At 45.6% G+C, this 20,267-nt stretch overlaps 1 protein-coding gene across 1 annotated transcript; it reads left to right on the forward strand.

The window, feature by feature from the left end:
* Positions 1 to 1,457: 1,457 nt before the first annotated feature.
* On the forward strand, positions 1,458 to 13,883 carry LOC142358805 (urea transporter 2-like). Its single transcript, XM_075410657.1, has 8 exons — positions 1,458 to 1,623; positions 3,911 to 4,100; positions 4,581 to 4,709; positions 7,191 to 7,383; positions 8,244 to 8,391; positions 9,906 to 10,040; positions 12,171 to 12,220; positions 13,635 to 13,883. Exons 1-8 carry the CDS (start codon positions 1,458 to 1,460, stop codon positions 13,881 to 13,883), a joined length of 1,260 nt encoding a protein of 419 aa, XP_075266772.1.
* Positions 13,884 to 20,267: the final 6,384 nt, after the last annotated feature.

Here is a 20,267-nt window from a genome sequence, read left to right on the forward strand (position 1 = left end):
CAAGTAAACTGAATGCTTCTTTAGGTTTAGGTTTTACAGTTTCACATCACCTGCCCGTCTATCCAGCCCCGGGCTGACGCTGGTGCACGAAGGTCATCCCAAGGACTCTCGCTGCGGTGGGGACGAGCTGCCGGCAGAGAGAGCCAAAGCATCAGGCAACGAGCACTATGCAGTGCGTTTGCAGGGCTTCACTTAGGGGTGAAGAGAAAGCATCTTCTGACGCTTGAGGACCTTCTTACTAGGGCATTCCGAGCCACAGACATTTTTACCATCCGCCTGTCAGTGTTCCTCTCCGCAAAACAGCCTTTCCTCCAGCCACGCATCCCTTCCCAGCCTTTGCTGCTGCTGCTACGGGCTTTAACGCCGACAGTCAGCCTGTTTGAGCTACCAAAAACCAGGCTCCCACCAGAAGGTGGTGCCCACATCCCACGGAACACGGGACAAGCCTTACACAACCCAGTCCACTTCTGGGCAACGCCTAGAAACCTAGCCACACTTCTTCAAAATCACCAGAGCAAAACCATAGACCAGCCGGTGCCGGAATCCCTCCGAAAGCAGGGCGGCATTGTTGCAGGTGTAACCTGCAGCGTAGCTCACTACGGTGCGGTGCAGACTTTTCTCTGAAGGGTTTACATCTTCATGGACTTTATTAAATGAACACAGCCCTGCAACTGTAATAAGGAGTTTACTAAATCCATAATCCTGCCTGGGTATTCACCTGTTAACTAAAAAGCACACAGCCCTGAACTAACGTGTTTATCTTTGTCTGAAGCCACACGTGGATGCTGATTTCTGTGCAATACTTTCATGCTACTTCAGTTTGCTCTTGATGGTCTGTCAAAGGCAGATGTGGAATGAGGAGCACAGAAAGGCCATAGATTTGCTGTGATATGTGAAATCATCAGGTCAAAACATCAAAAGGGATACAGGCTTCAGCCTCTCCTCTCGTATTTTTTGCCTCCTGCTGTCTGCTGCTGTACTCACAATTTGCATTGCGTCCCGCCAACTCGCTCCTAGCCAGAGATCAGCAGGCTCCCTCCTTGGTAGCTGCAACAGCATGCAGGTACTGCTCAGTTACTTGGCAAAGGTTATGTCCCTGTTCAGCCAGCATCTTGTCACACCCTTCAGCAGGAGCTGGAGCGAGGGTGGGATGCTCCAGGGCATCTACGACACATCCCTCTCTCCCCCTGCAGCTCTGTGCCACAGCTCCATGACAGCAGTGGGTCATTTCCCAGTCCTCATCCCCAAAAGCAGACACCGCTGCCCTGGGCAGCAGCGCCCACCACTCTCAGCAGTGGTTCAGGCAGGTCCCTTCTCCGTTAAACACCCCATCTTTGAAAAAGGATGTCACCAGGGGGCTCTAAAATACAGCAGAAAGTTGCCAGGGCACAACACAAAAGGTTTTCTAACACATGGGCTTTGTGGTTTCAGTTACCTCTTCTAACCACCCATAAAAGATGGAGCTTGGAGAGATTGTTGTGGCCGAACGTCCCAGTGAGACGCAGCTGTACGCGGAGCAGATGCCAAGAGCCCAGGACCTGCTGGGGAGAAGCAGAAATCAGATCCACCAAGTTGTTGGGTATCTCACAGGAGAAATGAAAGAATATGGAGAGTGGATGAAAAGTAAGCAGAGTGATATGTCTGGGGCTTTCTGGCTAGGAAGAGCTAGATGGGAACATTTGTATTGCCAACAGCACTTTCAGTGCTGGGGCACAAGACAAGGCAGAACAGCGGCAGCATGGTCTGAACTCACTGCAAACTTCTGGCCTTTTAACCTACATCATTTGATTCTCAGGAAGGGGATCTCACTGCACCCTGTTGCCATTACCATGGCTGCAGGCATAATTCAGCACAGGCAAAAGACGTCTTTTACACTTCATCAGTTATGTGTCATTAGCATCCCGTTCCTTATAGCAGTGCCCAGAATCACACGTCAGGGTTGGGGATTTAGTTTTGTTTGTAAGTGCTTTGGATCAGCGACTGTCTCTTTGTCTGTGTGTGGGCTAATGCGGGGGACTTGACTCCTGATTGTGTGGGCAAAGGCTCTTGTATTACCAGCCGTGGGGGAGGAATGAGCACTTGTGGCTGTTACGTTGCTATAAAATACAAAGCAAGTACTGATCTCAAAGGTTTAGTGTCCAGACAGGAACAATACTTAAGCAGATGGTCCATGTTACCCAGAATCATTAGGGATTTGGGGCTTTGAGAGGCTGTGTAAGGCTGTGGGTCCTCTGTCAAAGCTAGGTTCATTAGCAATACAACTGCAGCAACTGGGGAGAGAAAGAAGAGGCAGACATGTACATCCAGGCTGTGCAGTGGCTATCGGTGGAGGAGGTGGCCTGAGAAGCCTCCATGCAGGGAGCTCAGCAGACTGGCAGTGTGGTCCACAGCTGCAGGGGAACATCTTCTCCTACTTTCTCTTTACTCTAGTGGTCCTTGCTTGGTAGACAGCTTTTCTTACTCAACTTCTTGACAAGCTTTGGCTTCTGCCCACAGGTTATATTTGAATACTTCTAGTTAATACTTGTGTCTGAAACCAAAAGAGTTGCTGATGTGTTTCATAGTTCAGCACCAAACATTAGTAATTATTTCAGAAAAGCCTATTTTTTTTCTCTAAGGAACTCATTCCTACCTGGTTTTAACTGCCTGGCTTCCCAACAACGCACAGCCTGAGGGATGCTTGTGAAGCCATCCCTCAGCTTGCATTCCAGCCTCTTGGGAGGGCTCTCCCAGGGATGCTGAAGAGATGCAGAGTTCCACCCAGCCCTTCAAAGGTCCTCTATTTAAGCTAATCACTTCTGAAAGCAAAACTTCAGACTTGATTGTAAACACAACACAGGGAAGTGGAAATGGACAGAGTGGGGAAGAGAGGAGTTTTTAAGAATAAGTCGTTACCCAAATTCATAGAATCATAGAACCAAAGAATAGTTTGAGTTGGGAGGGACCTTTAAAGGTCATCTAATCCAACCTCCAGCAATGAGCAGGGACTTCTTCAACTAGATCAGGTTGCTCAGAGCCCCTTCTATCATGTTTAATAGGGCACACCAGAACAGAAAGGGTTACATGCTTCCCAGAAGAGTGGCAGAACAAGTCTTCAAATCAGTTTGCCATAGAAGAGCCAGCAGCAAAAAGTTATTGCAGTGTTTCAAGACCCTCCTTGCCCCACAGAGATCATTAGGAGCACTGTACATAGATGCCCTCAGACAGGCTGCCCTCAGCCCCACACACATCCCACCTTCCCCCCTGCACTCACCTGAGGTACTCGAGCTTGGTGCCCCTTTTCTCTGTCCAGGTTCAATAGTCTTCTCTGAAGAGCAATGGCTCTTTGTCCTTTTGGAAATGCGCCTTTCACCTGAGTACGGTCCAAGCTATAGCAACCATTCTTTTAATTCAGATTTTTCAGTTCCCAAAGTACTTTTTTAGACACCTTTCACAGTTTGACCCCATCTCCTGTATGCAGTGTAGCTCCACGTCCTGTGTCCCTAAAACAGCAAGTGTTTCCTTTTCATATTTCCCTATCCATGTAAAAATCAGTTTCAGTCTTTGCCCAATCCCTCTCTGCATCTGAATTATATACACAGAAAGAAACTATCTCCTCATTAAATTTACAGCAGAACCTTAAGCAATCTACCATGCAAGAAAGACTATTCTTCGACAACCATAAATAAACCATTTTTTCATAAATCCCTCTACAAACTTTATAGCAGTGCCCAGTCCATCCCTATTAGCTTTTCAAGTGCCAGATGCAAAACATGCTCAGACAGCCATAAATCAGAGACGGATTTTACAGTGCTGTTGACACATCGCCTCCATTCTGTGGCCAGAAAGCGACTGTAGAGATGAGCGTGCTTTGAGGGAGTCCTGCTGAAACGATGCCTTATCACTGGTGGATTTATTTGATCTCTTCCAGATAAGCCCCTAATGGTCCAGCTGGTGGACTGGCTCTTGCGAGGGACCTCTCAGGTGTTGTTTGTCAACAACCCCCTCAGTGGGCTGATCATCTTAGTGGGGATCTTCGTCCAGAGCCCTTGGTGGACGCTCACGGGCTGTACTGGAATAATCGTGTCAACATTAACTGCACTGGCCCTCAGTCAGGACAGGTAGGTGGTACCTCGCGTCCAGGCGTTGAATAAGAATTGATCGTTACGGTATCAGAAACCCGCTGACGGGTCACAGTCACACATCTGAGTACGTTAGAGACAGCAAACCGGCTTTCCTTACGGATGGTTTGGAAGCAGTTAGGTGTGGACAGAGCTGTGGTCCAGGAAGAGCTGGCCTGTCCCCACAATTGGCTGTCTTTGTGAGAGCAGGCAGTTAGCTCTCTCTGGTAGCCATCATCACAGTCATGTAGGTCCTTTGGGTCATGGGAGCCCCTCTGGATCATCATCATTCAGCAACAAACTCTTCCCATCCACACATCAGTGCAATGCAATACGGCAGAAACCTCACCGCTTTTTCATCCTTTCCCTACACTGCCTTCACCAGGAGCAGGACACTTCTAAATTGTCTGTCAGTGGGTCCCTGCGACAGGTCACCTTCAGCACAGCTTTCTGCCTTGCAAACATTTCTTTCCATCACAGATCAGCCATCGCAGCTGGGCTGCACGGCTATAACGGGATCTTGGTGGGACTGCTCATGGCCGTCTTCTCTGACAAAGGGGATTACTACTGGTGGCTTCTTCCTCCTGTGGCAGTTGTATCAATGTGCTGGTAAGTGCCACTTCTCCATCTAGGGACAATTCTCAGAGAATGAGGAGTCCTGCTATGTACAGCTTAAACACACTGGAAGTCCCCTCTGCCCAGTCCCCTACACCAGCATCACCAGCCAAGCTGGCACTGAAAGAGGCATTTGTTGATGCACAGAGCTTGTGAGGCCCATTGGCAGGAGGCTGAGTGCACAGACACTGATTACAGCACACAGACACAGCAGCCCCGCTTCAACACCCTGCAAACAGCCCTCATCAGCAGGACACATTCAGAGTGGATGCCATTCGTGTCCAACACCGCAAAGGTTCCTCCTCATGCAGGTGCTGAACCAACCTGGTGCTCTCCCTCAGGCTGACTTCAATCTTCCCCTTCCTAGAGGTGCAACCATGAGCAAAACTGATTCCTCCAAGCAACTCCAAATGCCAGATCATGTCCTTTCAGGATTAAGTTTACCATTTCTAAATATGGACCCTAACAGCACTGCAGAGTCCATTTAACAGCTTTAACTGAAAAATTAATTCAGGAGTCACATTTTAATCACAGTTAGTGATAAGATGCAAGTCATTATTGCGTTTCACTGGGTTTAAAATCAGGATTTTTTTCATACTTTACTTATTTAGTCACTCTCAGCAAAGGTCCTTTTCTAACAACCTCTAAAAACCCGGGACATGTTGCAAGAATGTTTAGTTTGTCTTGTCTGCCAGAATTCCTTGAGGCTTTTTATTCAAACATTTCTTTGTTCTTTTAGTTCACAAGCCTCAAGGATAGAGCTGAAAGATTTTAAAATTAGACATATTACTGATTTTTTCAACTGATACTTCAAACTTCAGCTTTAGAAGTCAGCATTTCTTTATTTGTTTCTTTTTTTTCTGACAAGATGTATAACTGGCAGAAGATTTGTAGTTCAGCACAGAAATTAGGACACCGTTTTCACTGAAGTGCTGATTTTTTTCCTAGAGCTACAAGCAAGGAAATCTGTAAGCTGCTCTGGGAACCAAATTTCTCATAAAAGTATAGTCTTCGTTTGAGATTACACAGGGCAAACAAAGTATTTTTTCCACTGATAGTATCTACACAACTGGACACAAGATGTTGCTTTTGAAATGCCAAATAGTTTGGGTGGGGCTTTTTTATTAGAACAAGCCTAGTGACTTTCTGGCACTCCAATGCAGCTTCTTGAAAAATTCAAGTCTTTAAAATTATTTTTTGTAAACTGTGCAATATCCACTGCTACTTGGATGTTCACCGTGAGAGCTGATCAGCTCTTATTAGGAAAGCTCAGCTGAAAGCAGCAGAACATCAAGGACAGCACCTGGCCTTTCACTCTCTTCCACATACTTCCTGGTCTCCATAAAAAAACAGATATTATCTTGCCAATATGCTACAACAAAGGCATTCATGTGGGACACCCACTTCAAGTGGACATAAGGCAGTCTGTAAATCTCCCAAGGAAAGTAGATCTGGCGAAGTTTATGTCCTTGTTTCTACAGCCAAGAGCTTTGGGAAAAGTCATAGTATCTCAAGGTTTGTGTGCTTTTTAGTGTTCAAGCTCTGAATATTTTGATGGTCACCCCAAATACTTTACATGTTAAATATACTAAGTCATATTTATTAAGAAGGAAGCTCACTTTTCAGAAAAAGCCATATAATTTTGAGTGGTACCGGGGCAGCACACAGTAACACCAGTCTCATTGGCATAAGCAGAAACATCAAACAAGGTTTGGGTCATGCCCGGCACAACATCGTTCATGGCTCTGTTGCACTGCTGACCTCATCTTACACTCCGTCAAGGCTCCATGTGTCCTAAGGACTCCTCATGCCCCCAAAATAGCATCTGACAAACACAGTAAATACTTGACATCCTTCTTAATGGAAGATTTTCCATTCTCTTTAATCACCTTTTCTGTTTTATTTCTCTACCTTTCTCTTAAGGTATTCTTCAAATTATTTAAACAAAAAACAAACAAACAAACAAAAACTAGCAAATTTACAGGTAATTTCCAACTCCCTCTTGCCTCCTCAAGATGGCAGCTTTTCAGACCATGTAAAGTTTTCCACAGTTCTCCATGTGGCACTCCCAAAATTTGCTCTTCTGTTTCTTGTTAGAGTCTTCTACTGAATAAGAAGTCAGATTACCTTTCTTATCAGCAACTAAATGCTGTACTGGTCGCATTTCTTCATTGACTCCCTGAGCTCGGCACAGCTAGCGGAGCGCTTGTACACTAGCCAGCTGTCCTGAGAGGAGGGTGTGGAGTTTACACCATCCATAAATGGATGCGATAGTTGTTGCAATAAGATCAACAGCGTTCTTCAACTATTTGTCTGATGCAAACTAATATATTCGGGGATTCACTACCTGATGTTTATAAAACAAATGCTATTGGCTTGCATTTACCAGAGCTTATAACCAAAGTGGTAAGCTGTTCCACCACTATAATTGTTGTGAACAGTTTATAGTTGTTTCTCTTCTCCTTTTGTCCTCAGTCCAATCCTGTACAGTGCTTTGGGATCCATCTTCAGTAAATGGGACCTTCCTGTTTTCACTCTGCCCTTCAATATTGCGGTGACTTTGTACTTTGCAGCCACAGGACACTACAATCCCTTCTTCCCTATGACCCTCATCAAGCCTGTAGTGTCAGTGCCCAACATCACCTGGTCTGCAATCAATGTGCCACTGGTAAGCTTCACTCCAAAAAGTTTATGTTATTTCACTAAAGGGTGAGTGTGAAGGCATTCAGCTCGGGATAACAATTTCACATGGGCCAGAATGGCTACGTGATCTGTACAGCCAGTACCAATTCACAGAAACAAATGGCCCAGTTCAGTTTGTAGTGGACAGGACCGTAAAAGCCCTGGGGACCGACCTGGCTGATCCAATGGAAGTGCTGATTGAGCCTGAGGGAACAGAGATGCTGAGCCTCTCATTCCACCTAAAGTCAGTCTGCCCCAAAACAAGCCCTGAGTGCTGTCAATACAGGAGCACACCTGGATATGCACTCCTGCTGTCCAGATGTGGTTAAAAGAACATCAGCAAGACAGTCAGTGACAATATGAAAAGGCAGAAGAAACATCAGGTTGCCAGAGAGACAGAAACTCATGTACACCCATTCCCCTCAGGTCTAGCTTTAGCTCTGGAGGATCACCTTCTCAAAGCAGCATAAGGGTATCTGATATACTTCATATAATATATAATAAACCAACCAGACCCGCCATAGTATTAGTGCCTAGGAAAGTTACCATTTTTCTCCCTCACTAAAGTCACACAAAAAAAAAAAACCTAAAAAGCCCTATCCCTCCCACTCCCCATCTACCATAACACCATCCCTAAAGACAGAAAAGTCAGTCTTGGACTGGTGATGTTTGAACGAAACCGTGAACTATGGTTTGAAGGGCATGAGTGCCCATACTTACCCACCAGTCCCAATCAGAGCCAGGGTCCTTTCCTTCCTTTCCAATCAATAGCTTGGACAATATAACTGCTGTGTCCTTCCAAGTACATAGATACAATAACATGCCCTTTTCTACTGGCTGCTGCAGCTCTTGCAATCCATCCCAGTCGGTGTTGGTCAAGTATATGGTTGTGAAAACCCCTGGACTGGAGGCATCATCCTTGTTGCTTTACTTATCTCCTCCCCACTTATTTGTTTACATGCAGCAATTGGATCGATAGTGGGGATGTTTGCAGGTAAGAAATATTTGCCAAAGTAACTTTTTAACTAGGGTATCTTGACACTAGCCATCATATGGCTCTGTCCAGACTTTAGAATTGTATGGGCTTGGATGTACTGTCTCTAAATTTGAAAGGTTTTACTAAAGGTCAAACAATATGATGAAATCATGAACAGAAGCAGGTTTTCTTTAAGCTTTGGATTTTTTATTAGGTTTGTAACTCAGGCAGATGGTTTGTTCCACCTTGCTTAACCCTCCTGCCACTGGATGTGATGAATCCCATGGACATAACGATAAAGAAATCATTTCAGAACTGATCTCTTGCCATCACAAGTGTTTCAAGTTACCACTACAAACATATGTCTGCCTCAGAGCTGATCGGTCAGGGAAAAGAAATAGGTTTTTCTAAGATGCAGTTCGTTCTATCCGGCCACAGATCTGTAAAAACAGCTAAATGAATGCCACTCAGAATGGCCTGTCTCTCCACTAACCACAGCAACAACCGTAAGTTAAGGGAGATGAATCTGACCCTTGAAGTTAGACAAGATTAATGCCACTTATGTGACTGCCTGTAATACAAAAATGTGGCAGAATAAGTGTAGTCTGAGACCACAACCTTGGAAAAGGCACAGTTGTCCAACAGTCAGTTCTCTGTGCTCTGAAGCACTTTGTACGAGATGTGAGCTGCCTTACATTTGCATTTCGAAACAAAACTATCCACATTTAGTACAATTAAGAGCATTTGGCAAGTTTTGTACAGGTCTGACATTTAAGGTAGAAGAGAAAGGTCAAGGGAAAGTATCTGGGGGTAAGCATGGAGATGAAACAGAAGACAAATGAGGACAATATAGCAGGAAATGTATTAATCTCCAGTGTGACATGAAGGTGGCCTGTGCACTACATGTTGTGCGCTCCTTTTTACTGGTACTCCTGAAGCCTATGAGACATCCTGCAGAAGAACCTGTGGGGTCAGGTTTGGAGCAGACCCTCAGCTCCCAGTGGAGAATTTCCACAACACTGATGGAGTGGCCATCTCTACTAATTAGACCACCTCTAGCAAAGGTCACCAGGAAGAGATGGAAAACTCTGCTTACTCCCACAAAAGACACTCAGCTGTACCTCTGATATTCAAGATCAGGGTATGTATGAGGTTTAAACAGTGCATGTGAACACAGCATTCTGCAAGAAGGAGACCCAGGTGAGAACGTCCTCCTACACTCCGGCTGGATCTTCAGTCTGGTCATCTGGGGGACTAACTGCAACACACTTGGTGCATACACACTAAGTTTTACCTGAAAGAACCCTTTCAGATTGGGCCAAATTCCAACCCTAGGGACATTATTAGAGCGCCAAAATAAAGAGATTCATTTGATTTCATCCTTATTCTGCATATGCATGTTTTGCAAGTGTGAGCATGATTAAATTTGTTTGGAGGTCACAGGGAAGGGACGATGGATTCCCAGTAAGTGATAGGTCCTCCTGAAGATACCTCTCATACCTGACCTCACAGCCTTGCCCTTTGTCTTGCAGCACTGAGCATTGCATCTCCATTTGACGGCATCTACCTTGGCTTACACAACTTTAACTGCGCAGTCGCCTGCATTGCTATTGGGGGCATGTTCTATGCCTTGACCTGGCAGACTCATTTGCTGGCGCTTGCCTGTGGTATGTACCTTTTACATGAAGGGAAGACAAAAATTTATGTGGCCAGGCAGTCTATGAGTAGTACAGATCTAAAGTCAACTGTGGGCTACCACTCTGCTGCAAAGCTAGGTACTATGCAAGAGGTATTTCTGTGATGGCATTAGAGTTGAGCTTGAATGTGCAAGCTGCAAGTGCAGAAAAAAGGGCTTTTAGACCCTGATAACAAAAACATCTAGAAAGAATGGAGGTACTTTTTGTGAAAGGAACACAAGTTATGACATGAGCAGAAATTTAACAAATTAGCAACTCAACCGATTCATAGAAGCAGCATTTTCATAACTTTATGTATCATTAGAGGAAGCGTGTCATAAGAAGAGAGCTGTTGTACAAGGTCAGTTTAAAATACACCTACCCAAAGACCCCATCTTCAACAGCAGCCAAAAACAGACTTTATGGGAAGAGTTTAAGAACAGTGTAGCATATATGCAACTCCCATGAAGACTCAGCCAGCCTCCAACCATTTGCATTTCAGTAGTTTTCTGTCCTGAGCACAGTTTCTGGATTGTTCAGTAGCTTTCCCTTCCTTGACTTTGTCCTCAAGTGCCTTACCTCCTTCTTTGTCACCTCTGACATCCTGAGGCCAGGAGGCCCACTACTCACTGCTTGTGGTTGGAGCCCCAGGACAGACACTAGTGGATGTTTTGGTTTGGCCTGGATCAATGCCAGGTGCCCACCAAAACCGCTCTATCACTCCCCCTCCTCAGCTGGACAGGGGAGAGGAAATATGATGAAAGGCTCGAGGGTCGAGATAAGGACGGGGAGAGATCACTCACCAATTACTGTCAGGGACAAAACAGACTGAACTTGGGGAGAAAAGGGAGTTTAATTAATCACCAATTAAATCAGAGTAGGATAGTGATAAATAAATCCAGATCTTAAAACACGTTGCCCCCACCCCTCCCTTCTTCCCGGTCTCAACTTCACTCCCGTTTCTCTCCCTCCTCCCCCCGAGCGGCGCAGGGGGATGGGGAATGGGGGTTACAGTCAGTTCATCACATGTGGTCTCTGCAGTCCCTTCCTCCTCAGGGGAAGGACTCCTCACACTCTTCCTCTGCTCCAGCAGGAGGTCCCTCTCATGGGAGACAGTTCTTCATGAACTGCCCCAGCGTCGGTCCGTTCCATGGGGTGCAACTCTACACAACATGACCCAGCATGGGTCCCTTCCCACAGGGCGCAGTCTTTCAGGAACAGGCTGCTCCAGCATGATTCCCCCATGGGGTCACAAGCCCTGCAAGCAAACCTTCTCTGGCATGGGTTCTTCTCTCCACGGGTCCACAGGTCCTGGCAGGACCTTGCTTCAGCACAGGCTCCCCACGGGGTCACAGCTTCCTTCAGGCATCCGTTTGCTCCGGCATGGGGTCCCTTCCATGGGCTGCAGGTGGAGATCTGCTCCACCATGGACCTCCATGTGCTGCAGGGGGACAAACTGCCTCACCATGGTCTTCATCACAGGCTGCAAGGGAAGACTCTCTGCACTGGCATCTTGAGCATGTCCTCCTCATCCTTCTTCTCTGACCTTGGTGTCTGCAGAGTTGTTTCTCTCACATCGTCTCACTCCTCTCTCTTGACTGCCACTTCACCATGTGTTTTTTCCCCTTCCTAAACATGTTATCACAGAGGGGCTGCCACCATCACTGACTGGCTTGGCCTTGGCCAGCAACGGGTCCGTCTTAGAGCCAACTGCCACTGGCTTTATCAGACATGGGGGAAGCTTCTCACAGGTTCTCACAGAAGCCACCCCTACAGCCCCCTCACCACCAAAACCTTGCCACGCAAACCCATAACAGTGGAGAACTTCTATAATCCCCCACTGCACTCAGGTCAAGTTGTGCCGACTGATAAAAGAAATGCCACCATTACCTCCTCTTAACAAAACTGCATTCTTCATTCACCAGCCATCTCTACAGAGTGGATAGGACCAAAAGTAGTCTCTATGGCCAGATGTAGCCTTGGGGCATTTTAAATAACTGTTGAATTCTAACACTAATCCTCACATCAGGTAACTGGGATGATAATTTATGGTGCATTTGGACAATATTTCTTTGGAGAGACTTTACTCACCTTGATCTGTTTTTGGTCTTTTTCTCTCAGCATTATTTTGTGCCTACTCTGGAGCAGCTATTGCTAATGCCCTGTCTGTGGTAAGTTGGGGGGAGGAGGGAGGGAGTTGTGGGATTTTTTTCCTTGTTTGTTTTAACTGCATTTTGATTTGTTATGACATAATGCTAAGGAACTACCCCAAAATTCTCCATGTCAGTTTTGACAGCATTGAAGAGAGAATGCTGCAGCCAGTGGCAGGTCTTGGACAAATTCTGTGTCAGCTGAATTGTGCACTTGCAGACTCCAGTAGCTGACAGTAGGATTTCAAAGACCTTTGGAGCATGTTATCCACAGTAGGACTGCACACATATGTGTGAATTCGAGAAACAGCATATGGTTTGAAGTGCAATACCTCATTGCAGGCAATGTTTTTGAACAATTCCCAATGGTCTCAATTCTTACTTGCTTCTTCCAAGGTCTTTCTCCCACCCTTCCCACAGATATTATTTAATTTTGATCTGGTTATGAGAACTAAAATGAGAGGGAGACTGTTCTTTTAAATACAAAAGCATCATATCTGGGCAGATCAAGAAAGAGGTGAAGCCAGAAATGTCCAGCTTTACTTATTCTTTAAGATCTGAGAGGTTAAAGCAAAACCATATTTTAATAAAATTGATTTAGTAACTTCAAAGGAAAAATATTTAGAACTAGTATCTTCATGCTTTAAATGTATTCTTCTGGCATCCACTCAGTACCGTATAGGTCCCTGCAGATGGGTTGCTTTGTTAAGCACATCAGAAAAAAAAAACGTTTACTTTTTCTTCTTATGATCTTGTTTTTTGCAAACCCCAAGTCAGGTAAAGAGATGGGGTCACAGAGTAGGACTGAGGATTGGATGCAATGCCAGTAACACACGGGCATTGAGGATGGTGAATTTGTATGAATAGTACTCTCAGTACATGACTTCTTACAGGACAGTGAGTGTAGGATTTGGCTCATGTATTAGAGAATTTAAACGTCTACGTGTGAGCTGGGTGTCTTCACTTTCATTACAGTCAGCAGAGTCTGGAGCCTGATTCATTTGCTTCAATATCAGTGCCAAGTGCCATTCAGCACCTACAGCTGCAACTTCAAAAGGGCTGAGGTCTTCAACGTGGGCTGCCTTACACAGCCCCGTACATTCCAGATAAACTAGATAACTCTATGTGAGCAGCTGAATCGACACTAGGTAGCAGAGGATCTTCCCAGACCTCCAGTGACCAGCAGGCACCTAGCTCACAAGTACCCTCCACCATGAAGGCTCCTGCATCTGGGCATCCTCCTCTGGATCCAGATGGAGGATCCTGTACGGGGGCATTGAAGAAGACATGCCCTATGTCACACTGTCCTCAGGGAAAGCACGGGCTCTCCCAGCTTCTCAAAAGCAAGAAATTAGCAACAGGCAGAAGTAAGCAAAGGGAACATGCAAAAAGAGGTACCAAAACACATACATTTGTCTGTCCTTTCCCCTCCCAGTTTGGGCTGCCACCCTGCACTTGGCCTTTCTGCATCTCCGCACTGCTCTTTTTGCTGATAAATACAGACAACCCAGCTATCTACAAAATCCCCCTCTGCAAAGTCACCTACCCAGAAGCCAACCGGATCTACTACCTGAGAATGAAGAGAAGAGCATCAGAGAGCAGGAGAGAAGAGCAGAAACCCTCCAGTGACTCAGAAATAAGCCCAGGAGGCACCCTCCTGTACCCCCCCAAGAAACGCCACTGATTTCAAACGTCCACGAGTGTACAGTTCTGGGGTGTTTTCTCAGATGCTAGCCAAGCACATTACAGCCACAAACACCCCTTTTGGCGATAACCTGCAGGCTGGGGATTCAGCATCCCACACTCCTAAGGAAACACAATTTGCCCTTGAGCTAAGCTTTCCAGAAAGTACTCAGATAGAATAATTGCTGCCTTATCAATCCACATGCTGTTAACTTGAAAGTCACCTCTTCTCAATAATAGCTATAAGCACAGACAGAAGAACATTAATGCTGACATGAAGCTGTATTTAATTTCAGATGTGTAATTTAACAAAATAAATATGCTGAGAAGGACTTGGTATCTAATATTAATAAATAATGCAAGAACTATGTCCAGAACTGCACTTCCAAGAACATGTGTATTTGGAAGTGGAATAAACAGTGTGATCTCTTCCTTTCCTGTGTCCCATCAGTGTCTAACCCTCTTAATCCCTCTTCACAGCTACAACATACACAGGTAAATTTTCTTACAGAGTGCATACTATTTTTGGTGCCATTTCCTGACTCCCCATTAAGCGCAAAGACAATGAAGGTGGGAATATATACGCTTTAATCAGACAGCAAAAGTGACTAGTTAGCAATAATTAAACATTTTTCTTTTCCTTGCACCATTTTCTGTCTTACAAATAGAAGATCTGTCTCCTGCTGAATACAGGATAGCAGGTCTGAGCCCCTACACACATCCAGTGGGAAATAGGAAAACTTCATGTAAAGAATGAGATAAATATTTACTGCTGGTGGAAGTTACCGCCGTTCTTTCTCTCCCCTTCCCAAGGGAAGAGTTCCTTTGCTTTAAGCCACGAGCAATGAACAAGCCCAAGGCTCCTCTTGCCATCTTTTGGGTGTCAGACTGTGATCTTCACACCGGTCTTCAGTGTCCCGCCTGTCCCAGAGAAACCTCATGAGGCATCATCAGAGTTTATCATGGGAAACTGAGGACCCTCTTGCTGTTTTTCTCCCCAGGGGACTGGTTTCCAAAAGGCACAAGGTGCAAGAGGGTCCTGGCCACTTTATGCTTCCTCCAAGTGCCTACAACAGGGAAGGGCCGATTGCCTTAGGAGGACTTTCCTTGGGAACCTTTTCCAAAATCTCTGCAAAGCAAGCCTGACAGAAAGGCTCTCTCATTCTAAAGTCGTTTCACATGCTCAGTTTAAAATCACAGACCCAAAGGACTTCAAGATTTAAAATGCAAAGAGACTATGCAATCACCACATGGCTTTCGATGCGCGGCTGTTTTACAGATTCCTTGGAGCGTCTTTGAGCAGGTGGGAGCCCAGCTCTCACCCAGACCATGGATCTTTTTAAAAAAGGCAAGCGTGGCTGCTGTTCATGGGACAATTTGTGCCTTTATAATCAAAAGACCATCAGCACCAGCAACCGGCAACTCCTCTAAGCATCCCCTAAAAGGAGCATCCAAGACTGAGGTTCGCCTGGGACACAAAAATATGGTGCCATGTAAGTACGCTGAGATGATTTTTAAACAGGTTAGGCCTTTCCAGAAACTTTAATAAAATTTAGGTTCTACTTCCTCCTCTATCTGGATGACAACAGATTTGATATTCCACCTGCCAGGACAGCCTCACATATGCAGAGAAGTCCAAATTTCAGTAGCCAAGATAGCCCTGTCATTGAACATTTAGGGATCCAGAGAGCTTTTCAGCCAGTATGACCTGGTTCACCCTCAGACTCGAGCATCTGTGTGACACCTCTGTCCCCTTTCAGACACCTGAACCTGACTTTACGAATGCCCTCCAGAAAAGCACCGAGAGAGGGAGCTGGCATTCCCACATGCCACAAGTCTTCCTGGAGACTGATAAAAGCCCAAGAATCCTAGCAGTCTGCCTTCTATGTTAGCCACGAGACTTTTGTTGGCCCAGGGCAAACTAAGAGGGCTGGGACTCAGCACAGCTTGATACGTGACCTATGTCTGTTAGGAGGAGGAAGATCTGACAGATGTACAACCAGAGTGAGCAGGAAAACAAATGTACAACAGCGGCCAAAACCTCCCTTGCAAACCCCATCAGCCTCCCGGAGATGCTGAGCTCTGACAAGCAGCAGCAGCCCAGAGGCGCAGGCGTATTTCTGTAACACAAGAGCAAGGGATGAGAACTGCTAATTTAGGAGAAACAGATTGTTTGCAAAAAGCAAACCGTCACCCAGGCACTGCACAAAGGCAGCTGAGCCTTTAAGCTATCACAGAGGACTGCTGCAAATGGATCTACAATACCAGCCAGCGTTAAAGGGCATTTGTAGGCTGTACATGCAGCTGCTTATTCCCGCATTGTGATGCCAGAAAAAGCAAAAGGGGACAAAGACACCCTCAGAAACAGCGTCACCAGGCAGGGAGGAAAGCAGAGAGCTGCAGGAGAACTGGCTGCCATGCTGCCCTTTGAGCCATGATGCCAGCAGACCAATGTTAGTAAAAAAGCGGTCTGGTATGGTCAGTACAGAACGAAAGATCAGGGACATCCCAATGTTACTGCTCCTGTAGAGAAAAAAAGGCAGGCAGAATAACAAATGAGGTGATACATAGCTGTCTGAACACCTTCCCTTTATAGCAGTCAATGAAATATTATGCACATACAAACTAGCAAGACCCTTTCATCTACTCTGCACAGTTTAATTTAGCTCATATACAATCCAGCATTAGAGAAAGGTTTGAACAGTAGCAACACGAAGTTACAAAAATACTATAATACAGTCAGCTAAAACAATGCTAGAACCGTATATTTTAAGAAAAACCTTGACTATGGTTAGTTATGCCAAGCATACTATTTGTTCTCTTAAAAATAAGAGTGAAGTCCAAGCGCAGTAAGGCTATTGGAATTTGTCATGTAAGAGCCAGTGCAGCCTTTGACTTCTCAGCCACAAGAAAATCCATCCTGAAATCAATTAGTAAAGCAATTTCTAGAGTTGATGCCATCCATAAAAAAGGGTATGAACAGCTTTATTAATTCTCTAGCTAATCAAAAGATTTGAGTAACTATAGCCAGTACTAATAATTCTTGAAAACAGCCAGGACAAGCCAAGTGTCCTCTGGAAGGGAGCAGTAGATAATAAAAGCACTAACTGAAGTTATCAATGGTAGCCCCAACAGCCTACTGTCTACGGAGTTCTATAGAAAATTTCTATAAAGAGAAATAAAATGTACAGTTTTCAGTGGGACTAACAATTTTAGACAGTTCCCAGAGATCTAACATAAAACAAATGTACCCATAAGAAAAGAAAAGCCTAAAAACTAAAGCCACTTCTACAGCTAGAGTGGTCACTCCACCCAGTTCATCTGCACTGTAAATGAAATAAATACAAATAAGTACAAACCAATGCCTGACCTAGCAGTTACATATATAAAAAAAAAGTCCTCCTGAAAATTTGCCTTCAAAAACTGAACAGCAGCAGCAAATAGGAGCAGACTAAGCAACATGAAGGAATTGCAAGAGACTTTCCCAGTGAAGAGAGACAACCACCTTCTTGGTTGTAACGGGAGTCCAATATAAAAACACTACATATACCATGTGGCTCTAAGATAAATGCTTACTTTATTGATCAGAATGTCATTTTTCTTACTGTTGTGTTTGCTCCCTACTCCCTAAAAAAAAACAAAACCAAAAACAAAAACAGACCAACTTTGCTCTTTGAGTGGATGATCCCAGTTCTTCTCCCATAGAGACAGGTGCTTCTGTCGATTCAGAAAAAGCTGAGGCAAGTGCTTCAGATGTTCTGGATTGGGTAGTGATGACTCCAGAATGAGTTACCTGTTAATCAGTCCTCAGGAACAACTAGCAAAGCTGCGCTGCGCAGATGTGGAGGGGAGGTATTTGCCTTCTCAGTGGACATTAGTAGTAGCAGAGATCAGAGCCCCGCTGACAAACACACTGGAGCATCCTAGCTGCTGGACCATGACGTTTACCACCTGGTTCCCTCATCTGATGACCTTTTTTGAGACCAAACAACACACTTACGTACTACCGGGGTCCAGAGCAGACAGAAACAGCAGTACAGTGGGAGCCCGCTATAGGAGATGGTGACACCTTGCAGCCCAGGGATGATACCCAAAGCTGTAGGGCTAGAACAAGATGCTGCTAAGCTTTCCAGCAGAGATGGGGTGAAGCGGCTGCAGCGCTGTATGGAAAGCAAGAGCCAGGCAAAGCTCGATGGGTTAAAGTCCCACTGCTGCCACTGAGCGGGTTTACTTGTTGGCCTCCACTCTCAAGCTGCCAAAGCTGCTCTGCAGCAGTGCCTGGGCTCTTCCCTCCCAGCTCCAATCATTACTGCTGTGAGCTTAAAATGAATATTATAATTTTTTCAGCCCCTCTGCAATGTCAATACCTTTTCTTTCCATACCTGCAACTACAGATCAGTGTGAACAGGAGTGTGAAATTGTTAGACACGGGGACAGCAGGCATGTCCCCCCCAACCCCGATACATCTGGCGTGTGGAGCCCGCCAGCATCCTGGCAGCCATCAGCAAATACCAGGAAGGGCTTTATACTCCAGAGGGGTGCTCCAGCAACAAGGGGCCTCGACACAAGCTGAAAAACCCCAAATTTCACAGCATGTCCAAATAAGCTAAGCCCCTAAACTTTCCAGCTGCTGGGAAGTTGCTCTGTGCTTTGTCCATGACAGATATGTCTGGTCTGCAACGACAGACAAATTTCCCAGCAACGCAGGCTTACTCAGTTTTTTGTAGATCACGTTTGCCAGGGTTACAGAAATATCAGCACTCTGAGGGTGCGACCTGTTTGCCAAACACCTTCTCCTTCCTCCCCCTTCAACAGAGGGTGTGTTTTAATCTGGAAGACGGAAGGAGTTCAAACAGGAAACAAACCCTCGATTGCAGCTGATTTTACAGTTCTCAGGGGTCTTTTACAAACTCCTGCAGATGTTGCCACAGCTGGAATTCATACATCCCAGTGGCAGGATAAGAAGACCAGGGATAGCTCTGTGGGAAACAAAGGTTTCTTCCGCCCCATTTTCCTTGGGAATGAGTTTGGACACCTCCCACTACAGCTCAGCAGCTTCTGAGTGCACTCAATTACCTCAGTGCATTTAGTAGTTTAAGCTGTCGAGAAGCTGCATCCTCACATCCTTCTCCAGGGACAGCCGTTTGCACAGAGATTTGAGGCAGAGCCAAATTCGTGCTCCCAAAGTGTGCGGCTTCGCTCAGGACAGAAGGGATGAAGCACCAAATGCATGCAGAAGCTCTTCCAAAATGACATCCCACCACCCCACCCCACCTCACTGCACAGGGGTGCAGGCTGCTTAGCACATCTCAGCAGCTGCAGATCGAATTGTGCTGTGTGCTGAACTGTAAAAGGCGAAGACAGAAAGACAGAGACATCCTTGACCTGTGCAACATGGGACGATCTGGAGTTTTATTCTCTTCGCTCCAGGGCACCCCAGCCTGCACCTGACCCCACTTCTCTGCACTTCCCTCCTTTCAACTCAGTGCTGACAGCTCTGCTGCTCTGTTGCCCACAAATCTCTGCTCTGCAAAACCACTCATCCAGAAACCAGACATCAACTTCTTGGCTGCGGAGAAAACCAGAAAGGCAAAGATGATGACAAAATATCAACCAGAGATGGTTTCTTACTGCAGCTGAGTGAGTATTTCACTCATGTAAAACTAAATCCTGTGTAGGGCATATTCCGATCCCAAAAACTGAGTTATCCAGCAGACATGACTTTCTTTTGTCTACTACTAAATGTGCCTTGTTGCTGCGTATGGATTTATGCCTGCTTCCATGTGTGCATGAAAATGCTGCTCTGTAGCACTGCTTACAAAACCCCATAAGCATCTACAGCCATTGTAACTCTACCTCTGCCCATCGCACCGATCATTAATTTTCAGTCATTCCTACTGTCTGCTGGTTCATTTCTGGAGGCTGCCAGTTTTCTTTCTCTTGTTGATCAGGGTTGCAACCCATGCTATGTACAGCACCTTCCACTTCTATTAAGCTCTACTTGGCAAGAAAATAGCAATCACTGGGATTTATATGCTGAAAGAGTTTCTCATTGGAATTACTATAGTATTCTGCTCTTTGCTAAGGCCTAACACATTCATCTTCTACAATGTATAGGTTTGTGAGAATGGATCGTTTCCCTGAAAGCAGGTATGCCTCAGGTGAGACTCACACCCACACTGTCAGGGCGAAGGAAGAGGAAAGGGTGCGTAACTGCCAAGCTGAGATTAGATGCAGGGAATTTAAGTGAACCAACTCTGAAATTGCAAAAGTGGATGAAGCAGAAGAAAAACACCTTGCCTTTTGTCATAAAAATGAGGCAAGTCTGGCCAGATTTGTCATTCTCACGGTGACACGGCTGTCTTGAGGTGGGTCTGGAAAATGA

This window comes from Opisthocomus hoazin, chromosome Z (genome assembly GCF_030867145.1).
Source record: "Opisthocomus hoazin isolate bOpiHoa1 chromosome Z, bOpiHoa1.hap1, whole genome shotgun sequence".
Taxonomy (NCBI): Eukaryota; Metazoa; Chordata; class Aves; order Opisthocomiformes; family Opisthocomidae; genus Opisthocomus; species Opisthocomus hoazin.

Coding starts and splice junctions, on each gene's coding strand:
- LOC142358805 (XM_075410657.1), top strand. CDS start 1,458: ATGGAGCTTGGAGAGATTGTTGTGGCCGAACGTCCCAGTGAGACGCAG. Junction 7,384..8,243: donor CTGCAATCAATGTGCCACTG/GTAAGCTTCACT, acceptor TGGCTGCTGCAG/CTCTTGCAATCCATCCCAGT. Junction 12,221..13,634: donor TTGCTAATGCCCTGTCTGTG/GTAAGTTGGGGG, acceptor TTCCCCTCCCAG/TTTGGGCTGCCACCCTGCAC.